The sequence below is a fragment of the Eptatretus burgeri genome, chromosome 7 (genome assembly GCF_056783735.1).
Source record: "Eptatretus burgeri isolate ZD-2024b chromosome 7, Ebu_testis_v1, whole genome shotgun sequence".
Taxonomy (NCBI): Eukaryota; Metazoa; Chordata; class Myxini; order Myxiniformes; family Myxinidae; genus Eptatretus; species Eptatretus burgeri.
This window is the reverse complement of record NC_140967.1, coordinates 26,802,765-26,821,863: the sequence shown is the minus strand read 5'-3', so window position 1 is coordinate 26,821,863 and position 19,099 is coordinate 26,802,765. Positions and strand designations below refer to the sequence as shown.

The 19,099-nt window shown below is 41.3% G+C and overlaps 1 protein-coding gene and 1 long non-coding RNA gene across 2 annotated transcripts in view; one reads left to right on the top strand and one right to left on the bottom strand.

Moving 5' to 3' along the window:
* LOC147022868 (uncharacterized) overlaps nt 1-7,205 on the top strand; it is a 40,048-nt gene extending 32,843 nt beyond the window's left edge. Inside the window, exon 2 of the long non-coding RNA XR_015059946.1 lies at nt 6,630-7,205. This is a non-coding gene — a long non-coding RNA (uncharacterized LOC147022868). The remainder of the gene's footprint in view (nt 1-6,629) is intronic.
* A 181-nt stretch (nt 7,206-7,386) lies between these two features.
* LOC147022867 (neutral amino acid transporter A-like) overlaps nt 7,387-19,099 on the bottom strand; it is a 51,819-nt gene continuing 40,106 nt past the window's right edge. Inside the window, exons 7-8 of the mRNA XM_085887769.1 lie at nt 16,829-16,963; nt 7,387-9,512 (exon numbers count right to left, since the gene is read on the bottom strand). Of these exons, the coding sequence (XP_085743895.1) occupies nt 9,326-9,512; nt 16,829-16,963 (322 nt within the window). The 3' untranslated portion in view covers nt 7,387-9,325. The remainder of the gene's footprint in view (nt 9,513-16,828; nt 16,964-19,099) is intronic.

Below are 19,099 nucleotides of genomic sequence, written 5' to 3'. Positions count from 1 at the left end.
AACGGTCCTTTCGAAGAGACATAGTGAGAGTGTGAGATTTGTCTGGATTGAAAGACATGTTCCACGTGTTGGACCAGTTTGTGATTTTATCCAGATCTGCAGTGAGCGAAGAAGCTGCTGCTTGCCGGTCTGAGGGATGACGATGGTACGGCAGAGGGTGGAGTCGTCGGCAAAGAGAAATAGAGGCTTTTCCAGAGAGTCCGAGAGGTCATTGATGAAAACCAGAAAAAGAACAGGGCCCAGAATGGTACCTTGAGGAACTCCAGTCTGCACAGGAAGAGGGGATGAAAGAACTCCATTTAGGGCCACACGTTGACTGCGACAGGAGAGGAAGTCTGCGAGCCATGAGTGGAGATGGCCTTGAATACCATGGGAAGAGAGTTTGGTGAGTAGGGCAGGGTGCCAGACTGTGTCAAAAGCACGTGATATGTCCAGGGATACGGCTCGGATTTCCTGTCTGGCATTGAGGACCTCCATACATTGATGGGAGAGCAGAAGCAGCATATCCAGGGTAGAGTGACCTGGTCTGAAACCAAATTGATGATTGGAAATCAAGCCATTGGAGAAGAGGAAGGATTTCATGTCTGAAGCGATGATGGATTCCATAACCTTGCTGATGATTGGGAGAAGGCTGATTGGTCTGTAGTTGCAGGGATCTGTTTTTGCACCTTTTTATGCAGGGCAGTGATGTTAGCAGATTTCCAAGCAGATGGCAGATGACCTTGGGCAAATGAGAGGGTGAATAGAACAGAGAGAGGGTGAGCAAGAGCAGAAGAGCAGGCTTTGAGGACACATGGGCTGATGCCGTCTGGACCGGTTGCAGAATCTGAGTCGAGGTTTGAAAGCAAGCTCTCCACCTTGTCAGGAGAAAAGGATACAGAGTCCAGGGACAGTTGGGTGCGACTGGGTAAAGTGGGTAGAGATAGTGATGGGTTTAGGACACAAGATTTAGCTGCAAACACCGAGTTTAGACATTCAGCTTTTTCACGTGTGGAATCAGCAGTGCGGCCATTTGAGGTAAGGGAGGGGATGGAGGGGGAACATACACCAGAAACAGATTTGATTAAACGCCACCACGATTTTGAGGAGGGAGAGAGGTTTGAGAGTTCAGACTTGAGATGAGAAAGATGTTGTTTTCTGGCTCTCCTGAGGGTAGATACACACTTGTTCCGAGGTTTGTGGAAGGAACTGAGATTGCCCTCAGTTGGGTTTGCTTTCCATGAGGCAAAGGCAAGTTGTTTCAGACAACTGCCTCGCCACAAGCTTCAGTAAACCAAGGGCAGGAGGAAGGGGAGGACAACTGAAGACGAGAGGGGATAAATCTGTGCATGAGGGAGAGCAAGTTTCTTTGAAAGAATTCCCAGGATGAGTTGATGTTTGAGAAAGTAGTGATGGGAGACCAGTCTGAAAGTTTGATGGCTGCTCGGAGACCCTGCCAGTCGGCTTGAGTGAAATGCCAGACTCGACGGCGGTGAGGTGGTTCTCTGATAACAGCCAGAGAGATGTCCACTTTGACAAGGACGTGGTCAGAAGAACCAATTGGAGCGAAGGAAGAGCAGCAGATATTGTCAGGGAAATTTGTCAAAATCAGATCCAAAAGAGATGGAGTACCATTGGTTGAGATCCGGGTCGGGAAGTTGACCGATTGAGTCAGTCCTAATGAGTCGCAGAAAGCTTTTGCTGAGGTGCCATGACAGGTGAGAGAGGTACCCACACCTAGCCAACTGGCATGATGACAATTGAAATCACCACATAAGAGGAAGAGAGAGTTTGGATGAGAAGATAGAAGATGGTCCATGTTTTCGGATAGTGAGGTGGTAAATGGAGTCATCACTGTTCGGTGGACGGTACAGTACACATATAAACATGAGGTGGGAGTGGAGGGGAAGCCGAAGCCAGAGGTATTCCTGGGGGTGTGGGGGAGTGAGAGCAGTGCATGGAGAGTGAGGAATAGAGTCTTTGATGAAGAGAGCAACACCTCCACCAGGATGAGGCTCAGGTCTGTCATACCGTAAGAGGGAGTAACCGGGGAGAGATACTTGGGAGTCAGACACGTCTTGGGAGAGGAAAGTTTCTGTTAGGCAGATAATGTCTGGTTTGTCAGTAGCAACCTGTATGGAAAGATCTGAAAGGTTTGAGCGAAGGCCCCGGATATTTGAGGTCCACACTTTTAATGAAGAGGTAGGGGAGGAGGCTTTGGGTGCAGGAGGTGGAGGGGGAGGGGGAGGGTAGGCAAGGGACGAGGGGGGAGGTAAGGAGGGTTGTTGAAAGAGTGTGGGGTATTGCAGAATAGCGAGGGGAGGGGTCGAATGAGGAGGAGAAAAGGCTCTGTGGTGCTGGGGCAGAGGGGGGACAAGAGACAAGGAAGAAGGCAGTTGAGGATTTGAGGAGGTGGAGTGAAGAGATGGAGGTGAGAGGGCAGTGGAGGGAGGCAGCTTGGTGGATGAAAGGGGGGGCAACTTTGAGAAGGATGAGTGAGGGGTATGAAAGGTGGGAGAAAGGTGAGGGGGAATTTTTGAGAGGTGAGAGGGAGGCTTGGAGGGAGAAGAGTGGATGGTTGCTTTGATAGTGAGAGTGAGGGGTGAGGGGGGTGAGTTGGCACTGAAGTTGGAAAAAAGAATGGTTGATGGAAAGCGAACATCCATGGCAAACTGTGGTTTTTAAAAGTTTTAGGTCAGAGATGTGATTTAACACAATTCTTGATGGATGCAATGAAGGCGAATTCAGAGAATGGAGAGAAGAAGCGCTGTAATCGTTGGATTTTTTGGGCAAGGAATGAAGGAGAGGTCGAAATGAGAGCAGTCTGTTAAAATAGCAGAAGAGTGGTGCATTATGAAACAGTAAAGAGTACCACATGTGTGAGAGAGGAAGATGAAGCATTATAAGATCGTTTTTGTTGTTAATATTAATGTTTGAGAGAGTTCAACAGATTAGGTCATGGAAGTGTAGAAAAAAATCGAGGAAGAAGACGAGGAGGAAGTTAAGAGGAAGAAGAAGAAGAAGCAGAATCGGGAGAAGGTGAGCGTGTTGTTGTTGCGTATATATATATATATATATATATATTTTTTTGAGATAAGAAAGAGATTAGTTGGGAGAATGGGGGATGTTTGGAAAGTGGGGAGGATGAAAATTGAAGGTAATGGGGAGGATATAAATTGAAGGTAATGGGGAGAAAAAACAAAAAAAAAAAAAACGATCGAACACCGAGTGGAAGCGGTAGGCCTCAAGCCTAGGCCAAGACCTAGGCCTCAAATACCAGGTAAGAACGTCGACAAAAATACTCACAAAATAGCACGATTTTTGAAACAAAACCGAACTAGGAACACACAGTAACATGTAGGTGAGAAAATTAAACAGAAAAACGGGACAAATAATGACCGGAAACTTAACTTTGAGAACGTCAGCAGGGAGCCCCGAAGGAGACCTCTCATCGCTCCAAAACCGGAACCGGAAGTGAGACCTGGTGAAACTATGAAACATTCATAGTTCTTACATTCGGTCTTACTATGAAACAAGGTGACCTGGTTGATAACACTGCAACTTTTGCCATGATTATGTCATCCTCTTTCACCCAGTGGACATGTATTGCAGTTGGAGTTATTTTGCCTCATGCTTTTCAGCCCCCTCCACTCCCACAAAAGCATATAAATGCCAGGAAATGTAATCTTCGTTTAGTGCAAATCATTGTGGATGTTTACCATCTCAGTGTTTGGGACTACGTGGAACCATGAAAGAATAAATGTTCTCTTATCAAATGTACTTTTCGTTGTAGACAGTGAATTAATTGTTTCTTACAAATTGAGTAGTAGGATTTACACGAGTCGGTTAACAACAAAATTCCACAACAAATTGGTGCCATGACTCGGATGTACTAAATTCCTGGAGGCAGTCCATAGTCCAGAGGGACGGCGAATGCCAATGAGATGCCATCCCTGACGTCAGGCCTGTTCTTAGTGGGTAACGTACATCGACAAAGGAAAGTACATGTCAGGGAATTTTTATTGATAGGTCTGAGAGGATCCTGCGGTTCGAGACCGCTTAAGCCTTCGGGGCTGAACAGAGATCAGGGATCTCTTCACGGGAAGCTCGAGTCTTTGCCGTACCTTGAGCGAGTTCGGTACTCAGCTCACTGTGCTGTACTGGATACAGCAGAGGCATTGGGGAAAAGGCCAATCCCCTCTGGCCAAAGGGAGGGGGGTTGGAATACCACCTCCGCAAAGAGAGGGGTTCGAGACCCAGCTCGCTGTGCAGTGTGATTGTTATGTGTTATGTGGATTGAGGTTATGAAGTGCATACTATATGGTGTTTGTAACCTGGTAACGGTTTGAAATATGGGAAATGCTGTTGGAAAGAGTGATGAGATGGGTAAGTGTTATGAATGTTTGTTGAGTTAACTGTTTGGATTTCTGTTTGTTCATTGTACTCACTGGAAGTATGCTTGCTGTGAAATTGTTGCATTGTATTGTGTGGAGGTGTTACGGATTCGTAAAGAGTTACCTCTTTGGACGGATTTGTGAATGCAGTGTGATTGGAAAGGTTGAGTTTTGTGTTAAGAACGCAAGTTGAGTGTTCCGACCTGGAACTCTTGTATGTTTGTATTCATATCTGATTTGTATGCGCACTGATTTGCATTGATCTGCATGTGGTACTAAGTGAGTGTTGAAATGGAACGTGTGTGAGTCCAATAGATTTCACTGGAATAAAATGTGCTCTGTTGTGTATTGTGACCTGTGAAGCTTGTGGGAATGAATTAGTTCGGAAAATGGAGATAAAGATTGGTCGTCACCGTAGACTGTGAAGTCTCTGGATGAAGTGAAGTGCACGCACCGATTCCAGAAGAAAAACGATGATGACTGACTCCGCACGCGCCGCTGATTCAGAGTGCGGGGCGGATGTCCTTGAGAGTGTTTTGGGACCGGATTGAGAGGTGTGTGTGTGTGAATTCAATATTGGTGAAAATCTGAATTGGAAGCGATTGTGAGCTCGATAAGGAACTGAAGATTACTGTACGATGTCATACATGAATGGTAAAGTTAATAAAATGTCATTGGTTGATGGATGTTAAAGACAAATTCCAACCAAAACTACTGCTGGGAAGGCAATGGCAAACAACCCAGTGTAACCCTTTGATCGATTCAGGCAGGAAAAATTCATTGCATACTGGCTGCCTGGTGAAACACACAGCGGTTGCAGGCCTTATCAGAAGAACATTCCAATCCTTTGCCTGCCAAGGCTTGGGGACACAATAGGTGCTGATAAAAAACCAACGTCACGAAACTGGAATGTTTGTGCTTTACTGGCAGGGGAAGATAAATGTGTTCCCTGCCTTGGATAGATGCTGAAATTAGTGTTGAAGTTTTATTTAAAAGCCATAGGGATTTGGGGTAAATTGTGAAATAACAATTGTGAATATGGAATATATTCTGAACGTGAAGTCCAATTTGGAGGCTCGCTATCGCCGGCATTATGAGAAAAAATCCTCTAATTATCCCTCGGATGGACGTTAAACTAGGCGTACTGTCTTCATTAGTCTGTGAATGTTATGTTGATGGCTCTTCGTCTAAGTCCTCCGCAGACAAGTGCGGACTGGCTGTCTGGTGCTCTTTGAACACACAGTCGTGCAAGCATCACACGAACACTCCTTGGCACATGTGTCTGCCAAGGTCAGCTGCCGGCACGAATAGCAGAAAGCAAAAATAAAAAATAAAAAAAACATCTCTGGTGGCTTTATTTGTGTCTCTATTTGTCAAATTAATTGATGAATCGTTTGATTTGATGAAAAAAATTTTTTTATTGTCACAATGATTGACCATAAAGCTGTTTAAACGAGATTGGATGAATAATGTACTCAAAAGGTGGAGTTTTAACTTGATGGCCATCAGGAGTAGCCAATTAGGAGAAAGAGGGACCAGTTGAGAGCTAACAGCAGGTATCATGTCATGATGCTAACAGCAGTTCAAATCTCCCATGCTTCCCCCACAACAAGGTTCTACCGAGATAGCTACATGTATGGACGGAGTGTTTTGAGCTGCAATTTCATTGCTATTCGCCTGATGACTCAATTTTGACAAATGATTTGACAATTTTGTACACCTGTTTAAAAACAGAGGTTTAAACTGTATTTATTTGTTTTTTATAAAGGAATGGATTTGTATTTAAAAGGTCAGAGAACATGATTAGATGGCTAGTGTATGTGTGTTGGTTATATTGTAGCATGTTGCTGTTTTGGTGATGAGAGAAATGGATAAGATGGACAATGGCAGAGATTTAAAATGTTGATGGAATTCCTGCAAGATTTGATGAATTAATTAACTATGAGACATGACATCCAAGAACCAGGACAAAGACGTTTGGCAAGCTATGCACTGAGCAAAATAGAAATGCTTTTGGGGGGAAATTACGGGCCGGTCTGGTGCTACTCGGCTGGTGCTTCTTGTGATTTAAGCCAAGCCAGGTCGGCTTACTCGCGCAGAAACCAAAAAACATCTTTATTTTATGTATTTTGTTATGTGACCCTATATTTGTCAGGAATCAAGTTCAATTGTAGAAGCTACTGTTTAAACTGTTTGGAAAATTTTCGTGTCTTTTAACAATGTTGTCAATGTTCTCGTTTCCAAATGAACGCCCAGCAGCCAAAGTGTGGTCCGGGAGCAATGTCAAATTCGGCAGCTCGACAAATCACACTTCTGGGATGTCAAAAAAAACGAGTGGCATGGGCAGTGCGCAGAGTTGGCAGTCCCGAGAAAGACTCCTGCATGGCCGGCCTGTGACTACAATGATGGACTTTCTTGTTTAATTACTCCTGTTAATTAATGTAACGATGTGAAACCTCACAACAGCACACCAATGTGCTTTGACCTGTGTTGTAGTAATGAACAAGTGATATTAATCAGAAAAGTGATTTTCACACACCTTTTACCGGGTCGGCTGTCAAATACATAAACATGGGGAACAGTTGGTAACTAGTGGAGGTTGTGTATGGTAACTGTTAATTACTTTCAGACTAAGCTCATTTAAAAAAAGGGAACTCATTGAGAAGTTGGAGTTCTTTTGCCTAATGCTGATCAGCTCCCTCCACTCCTACAAAAGCATATAAATGCCAGGAAATGTAATCTTAGCTTGGTGCAAATCATTGTGGATGTTTACCATCTCAGGGTTTGACTCCATGGTACCATGAAAGAATAAATGTTCTCTGATCAAATGTACTTTTCGTTGTGGACAGTGAATTAATTGTTTCTTACAAGTTGAGTAGAAGGATTTACACAGAGTCGGTTAACAACAAAATTCCACAACAACTGTAAACAGCCAACGAGGCTTTAGTTTCATCTTGGTCTTATGAAATCAAACCAGCCATCTTTATGTATGTGCAGTGAGGAAATGTTAAAATGGGTTTTTTGAGAACGTTTATTTGCAGACCACGATTTCAAACACTGCAAGCGCTAAGGCAAATTACAGTCGATTTCAAGCAGCAATACTTGGAACACACTGAGGTGCTCTAAGACAAAACATTCTTGCATAGCTGGTTGTGGGTAGAGTAGACATTTCTCAAGCACTTGTTCCTTCAAATCAATGCTCCTTCCTTATGCAAAGCATTTCCTACATTACAGGAAGTCTCATCATGAACTGAGAGAAAAAAAATAAGGTGATTTCAAAAGAAATGAAGCTAGTCAAATTTTGGATTTCAAATATAATCATGCAAATCAGAAATGCAAACATTCAAAGACAAGTGCAAAAAAAAATAAAAAAAAGGTAAAGTCAGGACTTTATTTTTTGCGACAAAAAAAGCCAAACAACTGTAAACTTTAACATTCAAACCCTCCGATAAACTTTCCGGCAATTTGAAATGATCAACAAATCAGGCCCATTACCCTTGTGCATCATATTTCGATAATCATAAAACTGACAAGCAAATCTCGTGACATGAAACGCACATTACAGAAAACTAAAAAAAAAAAAAAAGTAAGTGAATGAGAAGGAAAGTGTCATGATTACAAAAATATGAAACATATTAAACTACTACATAAATAACCAACAAAATGTAAAATTCAAACAAAAGTTCAGCAGTAATTGAATGTAGCCTATTCTTTGGTTTTGGAAGAACAACAAGATCAAAGGAAGGGATGATCAAGGAAATAAATAATTGACTCTCCCATCTATCCTCCTCCCTTATTTAAAGAACAATAGCTTGCAGAAAAACATCTTTGTACAAGTGAACATGAGCATCCTGCTTGGGTTGCAATCTAAATTTTATCTGGGAATGTCGCCCGATCTTGCTCATGCATTATTGGAAATTAGGTTGTCGTTAAAACACAAATGGAGTTTATTTATTTTTTTTGATTTGTAAATAAAAATCAAAACGATACAACAGTCAAAAATAATCAAATTGTACACATAAATAAAGTGATACTTTTTCAATATTTTGCATTATCCATTAAATATACAAAGGGCACGATGTTATTGACCATATTGTACATTTCCAATCAAGCTGTACTTTGACAGCAGCGATGATGCTGCAAATACAAATAAGAAATGCAGACTTTTTAGTTGGCACCCGTCTTTCCTTGCATGCGGGATTTGTCGTAAACATGCAAAGACTGCATCAGGCATGTTTGAAATATTTTACCCCGGTGATCCATATTTTCTTATTGCTTACTCAACATGCATTACATAGCTTCAAGTGAGTCAGGCATAGACGGCAAAAATAACTGCAAAATTAAGCATCACCCATGAATATGTGACTTACATTAATGATATGGAAAAACGAAGTCACAATGTCCTCTTTGGAAGGGTGAGATAGCAGCTGTGGATAAACTGTACATTGGCTACAAATGTTTTTTTTTTTTACATTATCAGTTTGTCACTTAGGTCGTTAAATTAAAATAGATAATCCGTACTGGAACTTGTATGCCAACACTCCATAGGAAGACAAAGGAAGGTTTCAGCAAATAAATCACCCAGTGATATAAATCACGCTACAGGATAACTTTCTTATTCCGCACAATTCATGATAACCCATTAAAACAAGGACAAAACAAACAAAACAAACAAAAAAAAGAGTTACTTGTGTGCTAATGCCCTTATTTATCAAAATATACACTTTTCTAAGATTGCCTTTGATAATATGTACATAAAGAATATATATGCCGATTCACCTGTTTCATTGATTTTACCTTTGGAACAGGCCAGTGTCCGCTCAAAACCAACGTCAGCTGTTAACATTCAACCATTTACAACAAGTGTTATATTGCTGGAAGACATGGCTCTGATGTATCCTGTTGCTCTCATGTATCAAAAGTTATTAAATCCTCAAAATTTTTCAATACTTCTAAGAACTGGGAAGTAATGAGCTCTCAGTGTCCAATGAACTTTTGGGATCTTCATAAGTGTTCACCTCTTGCAATTCATGTTCAACCACCAAAGCCGGTTTCTTGGAATAACGCTTGTTCAACTCGTCAAGGATGCCGGCACCAAATGCATCACCCTCCACATTTACCACTGTGCAGCTTCGGTCTCTGTAAACCACCACAGCATTTTAGTCCAATATCAAATGACAATTCCAAAACTTAAAATCAACATTGTACAAAACCATCTTGGCATATTATTGGGGATTTTCAAACAAAATGATACACTTGTTAACATATGGAAGAAAGCTTTATCCCTCCTCTCCCACCAAACATCCCACAACTTCTCTCAATCTGTGTTTACAATTCCCATCTCTCAACATCAAGGGCTCATTTTATCAATCCTGTTCCATCTCTCTCATCTGTACCCTTGGCAATGACCATGGATCTGTAGCAGAGGATTCAGCTTGACTATGCTGAACCTAATGAAGGCTGTATGATCCTCATTGTTATAAATACCCACACTAAGTGGAGTGATGCTTACATAATGAATGGAGCATCCTTGCCCGCTACCATAGACTACGCCAGTGTCTTGCCACTCACAATATGTTGCGCACGATTGTCAACAATGGAACCCATTTCTTGAGCTTGGAAATCACCAAATTCACTCGCCTGAGTGGTGCAATTCTCAAAATTGTTAGCCCACATCATCAAGCCTCAAAAGCTCCATCAGTGTAGTCAAGTCTGGCCTAAATAAGAGGGAGCATCCAGACCAAACTAGCTCATCTGATTTTTGCCCACTTGACACACTCCCCACACCACAACGGGGTGACACCAGCCGAGTTGCCGATGAAATGATACGACTGTAAAACTTGACATGGCACCAGCTGAATAGTGAAATCAATCCAGCCAGAGAATGACAAAAATACAGTACATTTGCTTGATAAAGATCAAGGACCCAATGGTTGTGAATAAACTTTGGTTGTGAAGAGGTGTCGTTGCCAGGAAGGGTTTGCGAAAACGTGCACCATTCTCCTACACAGCCATGACTTGGAGGCGGCTGACCTGCCACAAGTTCCTATGTTTTCTTGCTCGTTCGATGAATAAATGACCGAGTACAACTTCAACCTCTGTGTCTGTCAGATTACTTAACAAGAGAGATAAAACTAAACATAAAATTTTACATTGTGCGATTAAACTTTTTTTTACCGACAACATGTCACATGTCTATGACAACTCAGCCCACATTGCTGTTGTTGGGGTTCTTGTTTCGGGGGGGGGGGGGGTCAATTTTAAAAATGTGCACCCATTGGTCAGACAGTTACCGGACCACACCCACATTACCCAGCAGACACACGACGTCAGTATGAAAGATTTACGACGTCGGGAATCGGCCGCTTGGTTGTACAACCAGATCACGACACGGTACAGCCACAGCGCGCAGCACGATTATCTAAAACTGTTTTTTCTGCTCGTGTGTTGCCATGGTGACCGCTTTTCCACCTTGTGACGTGTGTGGTTGTGTCTCCCTTTCACCGGAGGAGAGATCTGATTGGCTAATTCCTATTTCCGCATCACGAGCCGCCATTTGCAAAATTTGGTTAAACTTGTTAACTTTTAGCTGTTTCTGAGTGTGGCAGAGACAATCCGCTTTAATCTGCAGAAGACTTCCGCTTTTTTAGTTAAAATTATCTTCCGCTGTGATCATTTTTGGTAAGTATAATATTATAAATCGATTTTATGTCTTAGCTTTTGTTTTTGGACGTTTTAAAGATCACAGAATCCATGATGTGTTCCTGTTACTGGTGTTCTGGGATCTATATAGTTACATTCAATGGAAACTCTCCCGGGCCCTTCGGGGAACTCGATCGTGGTTCGAGCCTTGGACTCGGGAGAGTACATCTGACGATCGAATCCTCTAACACCCGATTTCATCATTCGTTTATCATGTTTAGCTGTCGCTGACATGGTCCTGATCGTGTGGAGAAATCTATGGTAAATAATTAATCAATTCATTTTTCCGCAGGCCTGGTGAAAAAAAAAACACCGATCTGTGGCAAAAAAGGGAACTCTGCAAAAATTGCTTTGGACAAGTTTAATTGGTTCAGAACCTTTTAAAATATTTTTCTGGTGTGGATAATGCTTCGGACGTTCGGGTCCGACGAATTACCGCATTGTTCCGCAATGTAACAAATTTAAAGTTCCACTGCCCTGAAAAAAAACCTCAATTAATATGATTTTTATGTCCTCTTTTAATGAGTTAGGCCTAACCAAAGGCAAAAGGAAAACAATTGTCAGTCATTGTTCGCCGAAAAATGTGAAGTTGTGTCATAAAAAATATTAACCCTTTGGCCGCCGACAAACTGCCGCTTGTAACAATGAAGCCTTCATTGTGGTAGTTTGTCACTATAGGGGAATTGTTCAAGTTTTTCGGTGCACAATTGTTTTCCTTTGGTAAAATGGTTCTCAAAAGACATGTTAATAACTTTATATTTTTAAGAATAATAAGAATAATAAGAATAACCATAATAAGAATTAAGAATAACATTAATTGAGGCTTTTTAAGGGCAGTGGAACTTAAAACTTGTTACAATCTGCTTCGAACACTGGTGTACTAAATTGTTTTTATTTTCTAAAATAAGGGTGATGTCCAATGCTGTGATGTCCACATACAATTTGTGTGGAAAGAATGGGAAGAGACCTTTCCGGAAACAGAATTTTTATAAAGTTGTCAGAGGTAATAAATTCTGCTAAATGACAGTTTATAATGTGCATGACTTGAGCGTAATTGACATTGCAAGTCTTGTTTGATGATCATAAAGCCAAATATATACGAAGTGGAAATTCTTATTATTTTTCAGACAGTACCATGGCCAGTCGGCCTACAGCAACGGAGGCGGATGTGGACATTGCCATATCACAACATTTGAAATATGCCCTTGATCGGTGTGGAGGTGCGGGCAGGAACAAGCCCTCATCTATCAATAATTCCAGCAATGTGTGTGTGTCTGTGTATCTGTCTGTGGCCGCTGTTTATCGACAACCACTGGCCCGATATAATTGAAATTTGCCAGCTATATTGCTGGGGACCTGAGGATGTGACTTTTCAAGGTTTGATATTAATCGGACAAGTGCTTCCCAAGTTATGGCCATTTATTTACCAAACCAATTGCGTAGGCGTGGCCGATGGGGAAGAGATCCTCAGCCGCGTTCCCCATTACGGGTTACAACGTACGGACTTCCGGATAGTGATGACTTACTGTATTCTCATAATTTCTCGATTTCTTATGCGCATTTATAGATAAACACAATGCCCCAATCCAGTCATCATTTATGAGAGCGAAGGAACGGCCTGTGTGGTTGTTTGAAAGGTTTTTTTTTGTTGTTTTTCTTTGCACGTACGGCCATGCACGTACGGGCGGGCACGTACTAGTGTAATAATAACGAGTAACAGCAACATGCTGTGCCAGCCGTCCACGTCCTTGATTATTAAGAATTTGCAGCCCATTTAATTGTAATGTTGTATGTTGGAAACCCAGCCTAAGTTTACATTGTGAAAATATTTACATGTAATTTTATGCAAAATGAAGTTATTTTATTTTCTTGTGAAATTAAGATTGAAAACACCCAACAAATTAATTTTTTTGTGCTTTGGAATTATTTATGAGATGCATTCAAAATTGTGTTTTGATACTTAATGATGTTAGATTTATATATTTTCTTTGTATGAATACACACACATCGATATATATATATATATATATATATATATATATATATATATATATATATATATATATATATATATATATATATATATATTTGGTCTCATTGATTTGCCTGATTGTAATTCAGTTTTATATAATTTTATGCACTGTTCATATCATGTCAAGTATCATCGGTTTAAGTCTTTTTGCACCTCATTCTATTGATGCCCGCTGTGGGACATAACAAGTAAAAATATTTCTAAGTTATATATATCATGGAGAAATTCTATCAGAAAGGTGTTTGACTTCCCAAGTAGGACCCATATTGTACTCTTTTACCAGTCATTGCTGAATTCCTACCTATTGAATGTCAACTATTATGTCGTATAGCAAAATTTATATGTGGTTCTTTGTCTTCTCATAATTCTTACCTGAGGTTGCTTAATTATGAATCTTGCAACAATGGGTAGTATGTCATCAGTAGCTAAAACTTTTAATTACATTTTATATAAATGCAAGTTATCTGTCAATACCTTTTATGCTCCCAATGCCCATAATGTATGCAAGCATAGAATTATCAGCAGTTTTATATATATATATATATATATATATATATATATATATATATATATATATATATATATATATATATATATATATATATACACACACATCTCTATCTCTATCTCTATCTCTATCTCTATCTCTCTCGCAGCCTGTGGCTGCTGGTTGCATCATTGGTTGGGACGTGGCTATGCTGCTGATGCAGTGTCCCCCTTACCAGTGCACTGGTACTCATTTTGCCGACCTCCAAAGGATGACAGGCTGAGTCAACCTCCTGGTGTATTTTAATTCAGCAGCCAACAGGGCTTGAACTCAGAACCCTAGGATCCCAAGCCACCACCCTAAGCACTAAGCCAACACCAGATGAGTTTTACTAACACTGCATGATGATGTTGTTGTACTTAAAGGTGCCTTTGTGCAGTCAATTATATTTGAGAGAGAAGCTCCACAGTTCCTCTCTGGAGCAGAACGTTCTGAATTTGAATTGTTAACTGTGCTTTGCACAAAGTGAATTTGTCAAAAAGGTATTTACGACTTTTACCCATGTGGTATTTTTTTTTATTTCCCCATTTTTATAATATGTTTCTCAATTGCAATGGCATCTACTTTTATTTATTGTACGTTTGTATTTGAGTGTGCTTTTTTGGAACAAATAAAGATATTATTATTGTTAATACTGCTTGTATATTTTTGCCGCAATCATGCTCTGCATGATACGTGATAATAAATGATTATGAATTACAGTTGTTTTCAAGTTGTGGTCATTATGTGTTACTGCGCAACGTAATGATGTTGCAATACAAAACTTCAATGTTTTGATAATGGCACCGGTGGAACAGCGGTGCTCCACTGGCCCCAGACCTACGGGTCGAGGGCTCCATCAAGCTGGAAGCTGAAGGGTGTCATGCACTGCAATGTTCGTTTCTTTGGCGTGCAAAGAAAAGGGTAAAAACAAAAACTCCATTTTATGAACGTTGTGATAAAGTTGAAAAATAACATCATGCTTCAATGTTGTGACAACGTTGAAATCTGACGTCATGGGTGTTGCAAATACAACTTCCCACTGACCCAATTCTGACGTCAGGTACAACTAGAACACGACGCTGCAACAACGTCAGATTTCAATGTTGTCACAACGTTGAAATCTGACGTCATGGGCGTTGCAAATACAACTTCCCACTGACCCAATTCTGACGTCAGGATAGAACCGGCAAACGACGTTGCAACAACGTTGTGTGCCTGCTGGGTAGTCACTCGACTTCACCCACCATGGCACCCAGAGAAATGATATGGCAGCCATCTTGGTTTTCTGGTGGGCCGAACGTTAGGCCTGCAGGCTTCTGCTGATTATACTGTCCACTGTCTGGCTTTATTGCATCAGATTTCCATTGGCTTTGTTTGGGTTGAGCGTTAATCATGATGAGGGACCCTGAAAAATTAAATCATATGTCGACTAATAGTAAGGTTTAATCAAGCCTGTCAGAATGCATGGTAATCAAGCATTACGTTACCTCATCAAGCGAATGTAAATTAATTAAAATAAAATAAAAATCGTGTTACGTAGTCTTTTAAGGGCCCCATGTTGCAGATAAACAATCCGTGACTGACAAATCGGCTCGTTCTGACACGACTGTGGCGGAGGCTGCCACGGACAAGATGTGTCGACTTAATATTTTAACAACACATGAAACGTGCGTTTCCCATTCGCGTTGCTCATCATTTGAGAGCGCTTCAAATGCGTGCTCCCAATCGACCCGTTACCGGATTTTGTCGCAGGATGTGACCACAGTGCGGAAATTGTCAAGATATATTTGACCATTCGGTGCCGATCAAAGAAGAAGACTTCGGAGACGAGAGTTTGAAGGACATCGCACTTTACTGCATGCGCAAGACGGCGAGCCAGGAAGAAGGCATGCGGTGAGTGTCTCACCTCTATCACACACACACACAAGTCAAATGTAAATGTAAAACAGGCCAACATCATGCAATGGAAAATTAGTGCCATCAACGAGAAAAATGTTACCTCTTTTTTTTTTTGTGCAATCTATTTAAACGCAATGGAAAGATGCATGATTGCGTGGTATTTACACCAAATTAATGTGAGTAGTATTGAGCAAAAATGCAGCAAAGACTCCTGTATCTTCTTACTACAACTGTTTGTCTGTCTTCCCAGTTACCGCAAAAACGGCTGAACCAATCGCAACCATTTTTGGGTGTGTAATCCTGGGATCCCTTGGAGTAAAATAGACATAAATATAATAACATGACCCCCTTGACGGCTCCCGTAGGGAGCGGATGCTTCTAGTTGACTTCATGTCATTTGGGACACACTGTACTATATCCTCAGCTGATTAATGTTATTTACAAGCTCTTCCATGAGCTGTCCTTCTAATGCGCTGGCACCCAATTAACCTGGCCAAATTCTAAAATCTGTGTGCCATACTTGAGGGGCTCTGCATAGCCCGCAGAAAATAAATAATTTGTCATACAATTTGTCTCGACATAGCATTTGCTGAGCATAGAGATGGATAAAATTAAAACCTTAAAGATAGATTGCAGGAACAAGATGGTAGGCAAGTAATGTTAGTAGAAGCCAGCACGAATGAAACTGTAAATGAAAACACTATTCACGTACAAGAAAAGTCATAGAATTATCCATGAAAGATGGGTGATGGGATGGCTATGTTAGCAATAACGACAATCACACGACAGATGGTACCAGAAATACTGTTCCACTGGAATAAATGAAGGAGTTGGAAGTAAATTTCCATACCCAAAGCAGAATTGCAAGGCGTTGTTAATTATGTCTCTGAGGTTTTGTGACTATGCGTGAAGCGATGAGAGAGAGGAGATAGGAAATGAAGACAGAGGCAGAAAATCTTTTCATTTACAGTACATTGATTAGATAAACAAACACTCACTTGAACAAAGCCCACCTCCTTCAAATTCCCTGTTTTCCTTCCTGAAAGTCTCTGTAATGTCCATCTTGTATTCCCCATGTTCCCTACCCCATCCCTCTCCCTTCCACAGATCTCCAAATGTCTCTGTTCCCCACTGTTTTGTCCTTCCCACTTCCACCCCTCCTGTCTCATGCCCCCCTTGCTGTGTGTTGTGTGTTAGTTCTCATACGAGCCTCGACAAGGTATACAAAAAAAAAGAAAAAAAAGAAGAAGCTATTCAAAACCAAAGCACATGTGGTGGAAATTGTGTACTCACATGAGCCAATCCACAGCAAGGATCAAAGAAATGTCCTTTGTAGGAAGACCTGTAGCTTCAAGAATAATGGCCAATGTCAGCACACCGCCAGCTGGTATCCCAGCTGCACCCACACTTGATGCTGTAGCTGTGACCCTGCACAAGAACACAAAACTTACACCCTGTCCAGTGACAGCTCTGCCACACACCTCTCATGTTCATGCCAATTGTAGCCGTCATGTTAACGTTCAAGGCTTCCAGCTTCCTCGCTAGCACCGGAGAAACAGCATAAAACATATTGTAATGTGTCTGTGACTTTACAGACGATTGTCATGCCAAGCAATTGTTTTGCTTCAAGATTACCAAGTGATATGATTGGTTGATTCAAATAAAGTGCATGAAAGGTCATGTGGCCTCCGCATGCACGTAATGGTTCATGTCCAAGAAAAAACTCCAAATGTGTCAACAATGCCTGGCTCTGTCCTGCCTCAACTCAAACTGACACTGGTGCTCTCCTTTCCCACCCATACAGTTGAAGTGGCAGACTGGACAAATGGCAATTACTCTGCGTCCCCCCAGGACAATGTGAGAGCACAGTTTTAATCCTCCTCCTTCATGTGCAGCACAAGGCTGCGAGTAGCATGATTGACTGGGGTTACAGCTGTGCTGCCAATGCAATGCCTGTAACCAGTACACTTGCACTCATTTTGCTGACCTTGGAAGGATGACAGGCTAAGTCAACCCTATCTGGTGTCAATTCAATGGCCCGACAGGGGCTTGAACTCAGGATCTAAGGATCCTAAGCCAGTCACCTGAAGTATCAAGGCAACACCAGGCGTCACAGTTATAATCAATAAAATAAGCACAAACCAAAGAGTTCATAGAACACCCTACCCCCACGAAATCTCGAGAAAAAGGACATGGGAAGGACCTTTTCGACTCTTGATTTGTGCTCCCGAACACGATGTATACTGTATTAGCTTTGTTCATGAACTTTGAATAACAAACATGATGGCAACCATATGAAGCCGATTGGTCAAATGGAACAGTCAAGAGCTGAACCTTCTACCAACTCCACCCTCAGAGCTCACGGCAAATTTGATTGGTTGAGACAGTGTAATACTTTGGCCAAGTACTGCTAAACTGAAGATTTTTGGAAGTGCAAACAAGGTGATTTGTGTTCTACAGTGTTGAAGTACGTAATTCAATTGAAATTTCAATAGTTTTAAAGGCTGGGGAGCATGTTATGAACTGACCCTACCATGCCAATTCAGAGAAAAAGAAAGAAAACTTTTCTTTCCCGGAAGTTTACCACCATTGATGCACCGTTTATTACACCACCTTATTTAACAAGATACATTAGTTCTTGGTGCCCTTTATGACATCACTAAAAACAGCAAGTTTCCTGTTTGGAATGATTTTCAATTTTGTTTGACTGCCACGCAGCCGAACAATTACCTCACTCCTCTCTGTGCATGCGTGCTCAGGACGAGATTCCATCCAATTTGCCAAATTCAGAGGCAAAGTACTGCCAAACTGCAAGTTCGTATTCCGATTCACGTTCTAGTGTTCAAAATATAAAATCAATTTACAATCGAATCGAGTAGTTCCTCGATCACAGACTGATGTTTGTAGAGACAGACAGACAAAGACAAACAAACGGAGTGGACCAATTGCTTCACTCACAGGGTAATGAGAGGCAAGAAAGAAAGGGAATGAGATGCATGGGATTTGTGGCATCCTAACTTACATATGTTATAAACTGACCCTACCATGCTCATTCACATAGTACATAAGCAAACACGAGAGTACAAATACACAAAGGGGGCTACCACTCCTTTCTGTCCTCATTTTACTGTTCATCAAATGTTTTAAAGTCCATGCTGATCTTGTTCGGTAAAACTATAGCCAATGGCAATCCAATAAACTCAAGGCATCAATAAGGAATACCAACAAGGGAAATTGACGCAGGAAGTCATTCGGCCAATCATGCCTGCACCACAATAGTACAAGATTAAATAAATCCGTGAAAACTACTCAATTTCATTGGAGGTTTTGGGGGGAGGGAGGGGGGTTGAGTGGGGATGAGAACAATGTGGCAAACTCAGGAACATCACAAGGGTGCTAAAAATAAACATAGGGGCAATACCTCTGAGTGCTCACTTGGTAGTGGTTGGATAAGATTACCAGTGACTACCGAGTTGGCATGGATGACCCACAAAATATGTAATGGAGAACAACATGAGTACCTATGGAATGTTTTTTTTTTAAACCCCCAGATGCATGAGTGCA